General features: G+C 44.2%; 1 protein-coding gene across 5 annotated transcripts; it reads right to left on the bottom strand.

Annotated features, from left to right (window-relative positions):
• Positions 1-1890: 1890 nt before the first annotated feature.
• EPGN (epithelial mitogen) lies at positions 1891-12650 on the bottom strand. 5 transcript variants are annotated; one of them, XM_042812237.1, is made up of 5 exons: positions 10087-10173; positions 9643-9865; positions 5018-5138; positions 4220-4372; positions 1891-3928 (listed from the first exon to the last, which is right to left on the bottom strand). In XM_042812237.1, the coding sequence occupies exons 2-5, from the start codon at positions 9668-9670 to the stop codon at positions 3874-3876; spliced, it is 357 nt and encodes a 118-aa protein (XP_042668171.1). In that variant the 5' UTR covers positions 9671-9865; positions 10087-10173; the 3' UTR covers positions 1891-3873. The 5 variants fall into 5 exon arrangements, with proteins under 5 accessions (XP_042668171.1, XP_042668169.1, XP_042668167.1 ...); XM_042812235.1 differs by lacking the exon at positions 9643-9865 and having other exon boundaries at positions 5018-5135; positions 10087-12650; XM_042812233.1 differs by lacking the exon at positions 9643-9865 and having other exon boundaries at positions 10087-12650.
• Between the last annotated feature and the right edge of the window lie 109 nt (positions 12651-12759).

The raw sequence follows: 12759 nt of genomic DNA on the forward strand, positions 1-12759 counted from the left end.
TTCTGTTTCCTTCCTCTTGTTCCATCTGACTTCCTCCAGAAGAGGTGTTGTTCTCTCACTGTGGTTATCCAACCTCACCTTTCTTGCAAGGGTCCACCTGCCTACATGGCCACGAGCACATGAACTGAGTGAAACATAGCTCTCCACTCCGGAGTCTGGGCCAGAGCTCCAGTGGGTGGGTGCTTCTTCTCTCTGCACAGCCATTCCAAAACGGGCTAGGAAGAACAGTTCTCCAAGCAACACCACAGTCAGTACCTTCCTCTTCTGCTCAAACCAGAGGCATCAGCAGTTCTGTGACATGTCCTTCTGCTCACCAAAATCTGCTACTCACAGAGCCTTCTCGCTCCCGTGTAATTCAGCGAGAGTAGGAGCAGCCAGAGTCTTGTCATAGTACAAGATTTTATTGTTGTCATGATAATTAACGACTACATACAATGAGCTTTTAATGAGTACCTGCACTCTTTTTTTCTCCCTGTTTGTTTGTTAACTGGGTCATAAAGGAGTTCTGAATGATTTCCTGGATTTATAGTACAATGGAGACCTCTACAGGTGCTTTCCTCCTCAGAGCCAGGCTAACGTGACGTATACACATATCACTGCAGGTGCCATCGGTGCTCCACTGCTCAGAGTACTTACAGAGTTGTGCAAGCAGCACTTCCAGTCTCTCTGTTGTCAGGTCCACATGTTCAATCACAGCTTAGGGCCATCCAAGGCTTTGAGATGCTAGCGATAACCTGCACATTCCATCTGTGCATTTCTTGTTTGTCAAGCTGACCTTCATCAAGACAGCCATGAAGTTGTTCTGCTCTGAGCCAGGAGTTCCCAAGGAACAGGACCATTGGAGACCCTATACACAATGGGCTCAGTCTGCAGACAGCATTCTTAGGACACAATCCAGTGTTATATGGCTCAGACTTGACACTAGGTGGCCATACACATCAGCACTCTTCAGGTGAGTTATTTTAATATGCACAAGAAGCAGCTGTTCTGCCATAACAAATATTATTTTGCAAGGACAGGCATTTTTCCCACAGGTTTGTACCCCATTCTTCTAAGGGGACCTTGCTGGGGTCAGAAAACTGCAGGGTATGTAGATGTTTCAGATGGAAATGAGTGTTAGCTACTGGACAGGTACCTGAGCCCCATCATTAGCAGCAACAAACATGCCGAGATGCTGAGAGCAGGCACCTGTGCAGCAGGGACAGGACTTGATGGCCTGAGGACAGACAGGCTGGAGTGATGCGCTGCCAGAAAACGCAGTGTGGTTCCAGCAGCCAGGATCAGATCATAGGTGCTGTTGCCCTTTGGGAAGGCAGTCTCAGCCTTTAGTGTCTGTCTGTCAGTTCTACTGAGCTGCTGCCCCCAACAAGCCTGACACAAGACTGCCCAGGAGCCAAATATCACAGGGTCTCCTCCTAAAGAGGAGAGCATTCTTGGCATGTGCAGCTTCCAACTGTGTGCCATTACAGAAGGAGTCTGATAAACAAGGCAGGAAAGATGGTCCCACTCCTCTGCCAGGCCAGTTCTGCAGGAAATTCTGCACAGTAAGCAGCAGCAGGCAATACCAGCCAGGCAGCATCTGTCACTGATGGAGGCAGGGCTCAGCACAGCCAACTCCACAAAGCGATCTGAGGCAGCATGGATTTCCTCAGCATGGTCACTGCATTGAGCCACACTCAATGGTGAGTTGTTCCTACAGCAATGCCTCAGACCCAATTGGCCAGATGAAAACCTCAGAACTGCAGCAACGACTCTTCTTCCACATAGGCTACAGACTGTGAACACTCTGCAGACTGACAGAAAGCATCATCTGGGTGGGTGCCCCCCAGAGCAGCCTGCTCCCAGGTCCAGCTTAAGCACATATAGCACCAAAGTGGGGAGTAACCCACTTCTGGAAGCCTCAGCACCATTTAGAATAAAAAATATAAAGCAAAGATATCCTTTCCCTTCCTTCTCCCCACCTTTGTCTCTCTGTTTTCCTCTCCCTGCACTTACACCAAGTCTCATTTTGCATAGCAGGGGCCCATCTGGCATTCTGCTCTCGAGCTTTTCTTCCATTAGCTTAAAACCCCAACCAGCTTTTACAGACTGCCCTTACAGAGCTGACTAAGTCCACAAAGCAACCAGAAGAAAACACTGCACAGTGTTTAACTTTCTCCCTAATTGAAGTACACACCTTCCTTTCCAGTTGGCTTAAATATTTATCAAAACATAGAAGAAGTAGCTATGCCTTTCTCTAGGTACAGAGCATCTCACTGCAACAAGTAAATTTCTTTCAAGAAGCACTACTGTATAGTCAAATACATCAATGAGAGAATTCACAAATGGTTAAAACACATACACAAAAACCCATCGCTCTGTGACAGCAGGAGAGACATTCAGAAGAAGATGAACCTGCATGACAACGTTTTGCAGCTTTTCCTCCTTTGGACTGACCAGCAATTAGAACTTTCTCAGAGGAAGATATCTCACTTGTGCTTTCCTGATGATATGCAATTTTTAATAGGCATTTCAGTTCAGGATTCAGCTACTGACCAGGAACCCCCATGTGAAAAGCCACCAACTTTAGACCAGCCAAGTGCTTAAGCACATTTACCCTTGCAAAAGCCAGTCTTTCATATACATTTCAGCACTACCACTGTAGTCTCATAAATACACAGGTTTTCTTTGTTGTTGTTGTTTTTTGTTTTAATAAAAGGATCATATTCATCATTTGGTAAAAACGAACTCATGGAACAAAGAAATTAAACTTCCCAGCAATTCACCTAAATTAGGTGAATCGCAAAACAAAGATTGCCAAGGTACTAACTGTCTTTCCCTTGTAGATGACTAAACATGGAAGAACTGTCTACAGTTTGCAACAGCTGAAATGAAAAAAGTATCTGGGAACCATCTCCAGTCCCATTAGCATTGGCAGGTAGCTTCAAATGTCAGTGAGAAATCACAGTTAATGTCACCAACATTGGAACCAGTTTTCTTCCCTTCTCCATGAACAAAATCTTCTCTTCTTGCCTTTGCACTTCTTTGTAGGAAAGACGAAGCAAAACAAGCATCTGATAATAAATAACCTGTCTGGCTGGAGTGGAACAAAATCCTTATGCTCATTTCTTTCCTTCTTATTAGAGTGATCACATAATGCATGTAATATGAGAAAGGAGTAAAGCTGTTCTGCTTCCTTGGCAAAGCTCTAGCAAATTTCATAACATAATTCCAGCTTCTGTAGCAACCAGAGTCTTGCTCTGAAATCAGAGTACAACAAGGCAAGGTTTGCTTTAAGTTTCAGGAATGTAATGAGCCACCCTATGATCTTTGGGAGGAGTTGTGTTCTTTGTCGTGAGTGCACTCAATAATCCATTGGCAGAAAGATGTCCAGTTCCTTTTGAAAGGCAGTCAACACTGCAACAGCAGAATCCAGACAGCTTCTCATCAGCATGTGATGTTCAGAATACAGTTTCACTGTGAAACAGGTGGTCTTTTTCTTCCAGAGCAGAAAGGGGAAGGAACAAAAAAAAAGACAGAAAAGAGCAGAGCAGAATACTCCAGTAGGGCTTGAAATGACTGAAAATAGGTGAAAGAAATCAATCCTCCCCTCATCAAATCTGAAGCACAGGAGAGCGCTGAGAAGGCTGCAAGTATTCTCCGCTGTTTTGACCCGCTCATCTAGCAACCTTGTCTAAAAACATAAAGTCTTTCTTCAGAAGCAAATGGAGCCCATCAGTTCTGCAGGAGCTCCATTCATGCCCTCACTCTGTCATTCTCTTTATTTCATCCCATCAGCGAGGCTGGGACATTGCTAGACTGCATGGAGTGGCCCTCGAAACAGAACTGCCTCTTGTTTACAGACACACTGGTAAGCATTTTGATGCCAGAGCTTCACAGCGCTGTCTCTCCCATGCAGACTTTGTAGGGAGATTTCAATTTCCTGCATCTAAAATAGAAGACATCGTAACATTTTAATTAGACAAATTTGAAACCATAGTAGTCTGAACAGAACTCAATTTAATTGCTTAACTCACTGAAGTAGCCCCAATGAAAGCCACTTTTAGTAACATTGTGCTGTGCTATACAACTGGCAGAACAGACAGCAGAAGTATTGAGCATCAGTGCCTTTAAGATCACACAGCAGTGACAAGAACATACTCCCAATGCTCTTGTACAACTCCACTGTCCTCCCCACCATAAATCAGATCAATTCAGCGAGGTTACATATTTCCCATACCTCTTCCTTACGTAGCAGTAGATGATTGCAAGTATCCCACTTGTGAGTATTCCTATGCCAATCCCCACAGCAATGTAGCGCTCATAAGAATTATGCGCGTAGGAATTCAGTGTTAAATGTTCACACCTCTCTCCATTGTAACCTGCAAGGCATCTGCAAAATAAAGATACACCATGTGAAAACTACTGAGAACCTCTGCTCTCTATTTCAGAAATACATGCTGGTTTTAAGTAGCTTTAAACTATGTTGAATGAGTCTGAAATAGGAAGGGTTGGATGTGGTGCTTGGTCAGAGCCTCTTCCTCAAGACTACCAGTTGTCCCAGTCCATCTGGTTTAAAGCTAGCTCCAGTACTGCAGTCACAGCACCAAATACCATCTAAACATACCCTCATAGCAGAGGGTGTGGACGAAGAGTTGTGTGCCCTGCTGATCCTCAGCTGCTGTGATCTCCAAAGTTGTTCAGTACTTTAGAGATACTCAAGCACACCATGGTTCTGATTGGTATGGAAATAGCTGTGAAGTGATGGAGCTTCAGCTGACATCTTCAAATATCCTGACCTCTTCGCAATTCTGATGTGAGATACCATCAAGTCAACACCTCTCTCTCCCCTTTCCTTGGTATCACATTAACACCCCAGACTTTGCCAAACTTGAAGCCTGAAAAAACTTCACTGGCACATGTAAGTTTTGCTTTGCTGAAAATTAGTCAAATTCCAATAATAACTTGTGGCAGACAAAGAAACAATGCCACTGTTGGCAGTTCTCTAAGAAAGATACTTTAAAGCAATGCTGTTTACTTGCATATGGGTTTCCTCAGTTCGCTGTGGAAAGCACAGAGCCCATTTATGCAATAACTGTGGTGTTCTTCCAGACAGGCCTGCATGAGCTTCAGGAGCCTTGGTTGCTCTGCATAGTCTGCTGTGAACACAGAAAAAGGCCATGTTACATCTAGAAAAAGTACAAAAATGAAAGCATTTGAAAGTATTTTCACAACTCAAGACGAACAGACATCTGCAGAAACAAACTTAATATGTTTGCTGTGATGTGTCTCTCAAGATGGTTCACACAATGCTGACCAGAACAAACTTCTGCAACATATCAATTTGGCTTTGAGGAAGAACAAATTGCTAATAAGTTACTTCTTAATGAGGAGTGTGTATAAAAATGATATGGAAGACTCACCCTGGCTAACACTAGTATTACCCAATGTGTGCAATCCATCAGAAAAAACATCCCAAAACATCAGGGGTTAAGGATACAACGACAACATGATTATTCTCAGCATGTTTCCCTGCTAGAATTCAAACAACAAATTATTTTTTTCTTCCAATCCCTAGACAAATCATTGCATTCCTGTCCCTCAGTGCTGCAGCTACAATTTCGTGATGAATGGTTCTCCGTGGTTCTATGTCAGCAGAGTGTCCAGTTATGGTTTTAAGTAATCAGCACTCCCCATGTGGCCTTTCTACGTGAGAGTAAGCCAGGGCCACAAGTGTTCAGTGTTTAAACTTGAGGGCCTTAGTATTTCAGGGCACTGTCTTAGAGATGACTGATGGCGATTTCCTAACTGAGCATATGCCAACACCAGGCTTCTGCGATGACCACAAACAAAATAATATCATGCAGGAAGGTGACAAGGTCTGCTCAGTGATGAAGCAATGGGGCAGCAGCAGAAACCCTCCTTCTGACTAAGTGCTGAATCAAGCTTCAGAGATGGTACACTGAAGAACAGACTGTCAGATATGTATGCCTCCAGCCCTTCTGTGGTCAACTCGAGATGTCAAGACACATTTTTCAGGAGCAGTAAGACCAATTCCCCCATTTCCTTAACAAACTCTAGTCTGAGTCATTCCTTAGCCACAATCCAACTGTGTACTCAGCTTGGTGACTTTCTGTCCTTGGCGCAGCTGCATCCCGAACATGGCAAGTGATGGTGAACAGCTGCTCTGTGCTATGACCTGCTGAGGCACTTCACAACTTCATCCATGAAGTTGGTTTGGGTATCAAAGAGGTTTGATACTATCATTACTAATCCAATTGAACACCAGTGCTTTGAAAATAGTATCCTCCAAAATCTGAGAGAGAAATCTGACTTGGAGAGACTTATAGAGAAAAAAAAATTTCTTGGAAAAGCACAGATGGACTAGCTCCTTGTTTCCAGGGAAAGCTGTGGAAGTGGTAGAAATCAACTTATTTTGAAAATAAAGTTGTTGGCTGAGAAAAAGATTAAAAGGAAAAAAAAAAAAAAAAAAAAAAAGATGCACTTGTGAATTTTTACACTAGGGATAAAGCAGACCTACAGCTAGAAACAGTGCTAGAAGGTATCCACCAGATACACGTTTTTGGCTGTTACAAAATGACACACGTGCTGATGGAGGAGCCAAAGGTTATGCCCTATTCTCTGTATTACACCCAGTAACAGAAATGAAGTATCAACGCTACAACTGCTAGTCTGTCCCCACCTACTGGAACCAGCATGCTGTCCCTGCTCAGAAAGCCTCATGCAGGGCAGACACACTCACAACCCTGGATCACGCTCTCTGTGAGGGAACCACCAGCAGTGATGGCACATGAGCTCCAATACAGAGCTCTGGAACTCATTTGGTTGGCATGGGAGCACTGCAGACACACTCTAGAGATGCCAGCCAAGACACTGGGCTCACTGGCCAAGAGCACAATCAGGAGAGGACCAGGCCTTGGAGAGGTAGATTTAAGGAAGACAAGGCTGATCTCATGAGAAGAGATTCATGATGCTACTCAGTCCACAGGACAGTATGATGAGTATGATGCTAATTGCTGGGGAAAGTACGAGATAAAACACAAGGCAAGAATGTCTGCAAAGAGCAGCATGCTGAGATCCAGGATGCAGGAGAACTGCAAGGGCTGATTTTCACGATGTTGCAAGTGAGAGCTTCAGGGAACAAGCCATTCACACTCATTCATGGCTCTCCTCAGCTTCCAGCACAACAGGGCCAAACTACACAGTATGAAGCAGTTCAACCTGACCCTCAAGTAAAACCTTTCACTGCCCATCCCTGCTGCTCTTCCACCAGGCTCTGAGAAGACATTTACTGCATAGTCATAGTATTGCCCTTAGGTCTCTGCCATAAAGAAAAAGAAATGGAAAAGGTGCAAATACAAGTGTCAGATAAGTGGAATGTGCAGTTGCCTCTGCTCAGACTTCAGCCCAATATCTCTCCTGGTTTACACCACTTCTGCCAGGAGATGGCAGCCTCCCATCCACCCACTGCTTGGGAAAGCTGCCTTTTCCTGTGGGCAGGAAAACCTCTCTCCCCTGTGGACCGTGGTGGTTAACATGTCTTAGAAACAAAGGTCAGCCCAGAACAGAAACATGACTAGAAAGTGCTGGAGACAAACACTTTGTTACATGGACCACAGCCTCCATAGTTGTCAGTAGAAAGAGCTTTGTCCAGTTTTGGTTGCAAGATCTGATCTTATGTGTACATGAACAAATCCTAAGTGTTAATTACTCTGACATTGCAAAAGTACAAATGATGACCTTCAAAAGAATGATGAGTCTCAAAAACAAAGATTTTCTAACCCATCCCAGAGCATGATGCTAACTCCTATCATATTATCCACCTCGATACTAAGCAAGCTGTTGAACAAACACATGTGCCTTTCAAGTCCCGTGAGGAAAGACAGACAAGCATGCTGTGTAAGCACCTGACAGCTGCCTGCAATTGAGTCACTCAAACAGATCCACCTGGCAAGATATGACACGAAGTTAAAACCTGCAGGTACCTGAAAGCCGAGGCGCGTCAACACAGACCTAGTGGCAACAAGAAGAGCGAGCCACCAAGGCCACTACAGCTCAGCCTTCAGTATGATGCTCAGAAAAGAATGAGAGCATCAGAAGGGGAAGAAAGGAGTCAGATCCAGGGTCGGAACCTTCCCTACAGTCATGTAGAGGAAGGCTACAAAGACCTCCCTTCAGCTGAAGCTGTGCCTGAAATTCTCCACTCTTGGTTAGCCAGCTCCCGGCCAAGCATCCTCTCCAACCATCATTTTCCCCTGTGAGTGATCCACCTTGAACCTCGAGTACTCTGTTCTGTTTTGGGCTTCTCACTACAAGAAAGACATCGAGGCCCTGGAGCGCATTCAAAAAAGGGCAACAGAGTTGTGCAGAGTCTGGTGCACAAGTCTTATGGGAAGCAGCTAAGGGAACTGTGATTGTTCTGTCTAAAAGAGGAGGCTCAGGGAATACCTTATGGCTGTCTACAGCTGCCTCAAAGGAGGTTGTGGTGAGGCGGGGATTGGCCTCTTCTCCTGCATAACTAGTGATAGGACAAAAGGAAATAGCCTCAAGCTGCACCACAGGAGATTCAAGTTGAATGTTAAAAAAAGTTTGTTCTCCAGAAGAGTGCAGAAGTGCTGCAATGGGCTGCTCAGGGATGTGGTTGAGGTACTATCACTGGGAGTCTTCAAGGAAAGGGTAGATGTTGTACTGAGAGACACAGTTTAGCGGGAACTAATGGGGATAGCTAGATGGTTGGATTGGATGGTCTCAGAGGTCCTTACCAACCTTGGTAATTCTATGACCATGGAACCTAACATTTCCTAGCCCCGGCACAGCTATACAGGCCCACCTGAGGTGTAAAATAAGGAAGCAGGACATGATCTTGTAGGAGGGATGCAAATGGATTTGTTCTTCCTTGAGCAGAAATGAACCTCCCACAGAAAACTGCCAGCTCCTCCAGTGAGTCCTACCCAGGCATTCAATTTCTTTGGTGATCCTTCTGGCATTTCTTTCTCATCTTCTTGCCAGATGTTTCCAAGGGAAACATTCTCTAACTAGAAGCATGGGTACCTGGTTGATTTGCACAACTGCAACTAGCAGAAATACACATAGAACAATTGTAGTCATGGTTGTGCTCCTGTAAACAAAAATCTATTTGCTAAAATCTGACCCATAATTCCTGTTTTCTAGAAATACTTCTGGGTACTTCTGGAGTAACAACGCATATTACTAGTTCATTAAATTCCTGCATGCTCTGAAATAACCAAATCACAGACAAATCATTAAGCCAGCATGCAAGTGTTGTACTGCTAAGTCAAACTATTGCTGTCAAAAATCAACAGCAACTTGATTTCTGTATATATATACACACGTGTGTGTGTTTATACTACACAAAGCAATAGCGTAACATTTATAGCATACAGGTAAATGCATACATATCTGTAAAACTGTACCACTGTGAGAAACTAGATACAAGAAGAGAACAGAGCACAGCAGCTTGACTTGTTACAAGAAAAATAAACAGCATATGGATCTGCTAAGAAAACTTGCAAGACAGATGACCTAAAATTAGCACAAGATGATTCGCATGCAATATGTTCTTTTAAAAGTACAAAGACATTAATAAGTATCACAGTTCAAATCCTTTCCTCCTTTACTGACCTGCCAAAACCTCAGGTCCAGATTGCATGGCTCTCCCCAAAGCAGTGACATCATTAGCACCTGAAGTAACATCAAGAATGCAGCTGGCAGGTTAAACACAGCGCTCTGGGCTCAAATGTTGGCAGGTAAATAGCTTGAGTTCACATTTCAGTCAGAATAGAAAGAGAAAAGAGAGCTAACACTCTGAGAAGGGCTGCAGAAGCCGTGATAGCCAAGAGCAAAACTGCAACAAAGAAAAACTCCTGAGTAACAGCAATAAACATAGCATCACTTTACATTGGTTTGCTGCATTCTCACTTGAGCACATAAAGATTCAGACTGAAGGCAGACAGAAACCAGGCATTACTGAAAAACAACCATCAAAATTCCAGGGAATCTATCCCAAACAGCCTCAAAATATCTCCTTTTACTCAGTGATTAATAAACAGAACAAAGCACAAATACCTTCAGTGTTGTTTTTCGTCCAGCTATTCCACATTTCTGTGCTGAGGGATGAAACAGTGAGAGCCGCCTCCTCACTCAGTGCCCCCATTGCTGTGTAATGCAAACAGATGCTGACTGAAACAGAAAACTCAGCACGGCTATTCAAGGTTCATTTCATCCAGATAACATTTACTCATTTCATGCACTTCTGATGCAATGCAGAAATACAGTATACGAAATTCTTGCCTCAAACCTCCCTTTGTTACAGAGCTACTATTATGACTGAAGGGAAAACAAACATTTGCAGAATCCCTAAATGCACATCCACTCTGTTCTCCATTCTGTTATCTATGTAACTTATGGCACAGACACCTGCAACATACTACAAACAATGTTGCACCTATTTAACAAAGAAATTTCTCTAGGCCAGGTCTTGGTTCCATTCCATCCTTCCAAACCTTGCCCAGTTTCAAAAAGTAGTGAAACAAATCTGCTTCACATTGCCATGGTTCCCACCCCTACAGCTTATTTCAGAAAGACTGAACTTTTCCTTAGGATAGCCCAGTATACCACGACACGGAAAAGCCCCTCCAAACCCACCTTTCAGCAAAATGTAGATGAGCATTCCAAATGCCATGGCAAGCAGCTGCTTTAACACCTTTGCAACTCTCCTTTGCCGGTGCTCGTTGGCTCCACTTATCTGTGCTGCTGTGTTTTCTCTTGCACTTATACGCCACGAAGCGTCATTTGCTGCTCTCACCAATCAAAAAAAGGTGCGTCTGGCAGCAAGCTCAGCCCTTAGGGCAACCACACATTTATTTAGGAAACTGCTATTATCTAGCACTGGGATCGGGTTTTCTCTTGAAACCCCAGTTTCCTATTACCCGTGGGCATTGTTGTGCATGCAGAGATGTAGTTTTAGAGAGACCTGGCATCTGACAGAGCAGATCAATGATATATGGCAAAACCAGAAGGTTGCAAAACAAACAATATCGTGAAAAATGAGATCTTTGGTCCCTCGGTGATAAAGCCTTACATTACTTCTAGGGAGGTGGTCAGCATTCAGCCTGTTGCTTCAGGTGCCAGGAGCCAGGGTCCAGTCCCTGCTGTGCTCTAGTTCCTCCTGCACTTCAGCTCCTCCTCATCCAGAAAAGGAACGGTGAGAACAGCCGTGCTGAGACTGAGAAGTGATCAGACAGAGATAACAGTGATATTCCCCATCAGTGACTGCCAGCAAAAGGCTTTGATCGCAGCTGGAGCTGTGCAAGGGTGGCCACCTGGAGAGCCATGCAGATACACAGTGAGAGTGATCATGCTTTTTACGTTAAGAACCTGTAGGTCTTTAATACCTGATACGCACGTTTCTTAACGCCACTCTCCACAGCCCTAAAAGCTGTCAATTCCTTTGTCACAGGCAGCTCAGAACAAGCAGGACTGCTTCCTCTGCAATGTTGTTACATAGCACTGAGGCAGATCACCAGAAAGGTCCAGTTCAGTAATGGAAAAGCAGATCAACAGCCTCAAAACTTTTCACTCTCACCCCAAGAGAGCTGCTATCTTCACTTCAAGTTTCAGTTTCCCCACTGTGAGCTTCAGAAAATAAAAAAAAACTTTTCACAACTTAATCTTTTCTTTAGCCAAAACCTAATGACAGATGCTCTAGCAACTCCGGTCAGCTTGAGTTCTCCCTCTGCACCAAGCTCTTTGGTGATGTATGGGATTCAGTGTAACCACTTCATAAGCTCAGGGAAAAAACACAAGCTGGTTATGCACACTTTAATTATGCGTTCTGATGCTCATGGGCTGCATTCCAGGAGGCTTTTCCCTTCCTTCTGTATCCTGAATGGCTGCATGCCTGCACATTGATCGAGTTCAGCCTGCGCACTCCCCACTTGCTAGGACTGGCATTTGTGCTACCTGCAGATCCTTTGCTATCAGTCCCAAGCAGGGAGCTTCCTTTCAACATACTTCTACACAATGGGAGTTTAATCCAGTGTGAATGCGAGCAGTGGCTCTGTCGTTGGGCAATGCAGTGGGTGTGGCAAGAAGAGGGCAGCAGATGAGGCTATGGCTGTCCCCACCTGGCCTGATCCAGGCACACGAGCACTTTGCAGGCTGGAAATAAGAATCATAACCCTTCTGCAGTTTGCAATGGAGAACAGATGCATTTGGCAGCTCTGAAAACAACTTGCCACTAAGCGAAACCTTGGTCCTGCTGGCTTTATGTCATACTAACTCACTCGTGGGAGGTGAAAAGAGAAAAAGCTGAGGATGCACTATAAGCTGCTGGGAGGATATGACAGAGGCAGACTCATTCCAGTGACATAAGCAAAGTGCCTCGAGTTGTTATTCCACCAAAAATGCAGACTCTATTTTTAGCTAAAGCAAAGTAAATGAACACGGATTTGGAAAAGCAATGCAAACAGGTGAATTAAAGGTAATGAATGAACACACAAAAGGCTGCTGTTGTTCCACTCTTTAGATAGAAAGGAAAAAAAAAAATCCAACCCAAACTGTATCAAAGTATCTCACAGAAAGGTTAGCAGAACAGGCAAATTTTATTCCATCTGAGCCAATGATGGGTTAAATTATCTGAGCATTATCTGCACATGCACCTGGATACCCCTAACATTCTCATAACCCCTCATTTTGAACAGATACACGGGTGTCTGCACCATTGGTTCCATACACTTA

The sequence above is a fragment of the Centrocercus urophasianus genome, unplaced genomic scaffold, assembly GCF_019232065.1.
Source record: "Centrocercus urophasianus isolate 14NV4802_14NV808 unplaced genomic scaffold, USGS_Curo_1.0 seq_13, whole genome shotgun sequence".
NCBI classification, from domain to species: domain Eukaryota; kingdom Metazoa; phylum Chordata; class Aves; order Galliformes; family Phasianidae; genus Centrocercus; species Centrocercus urophasianus.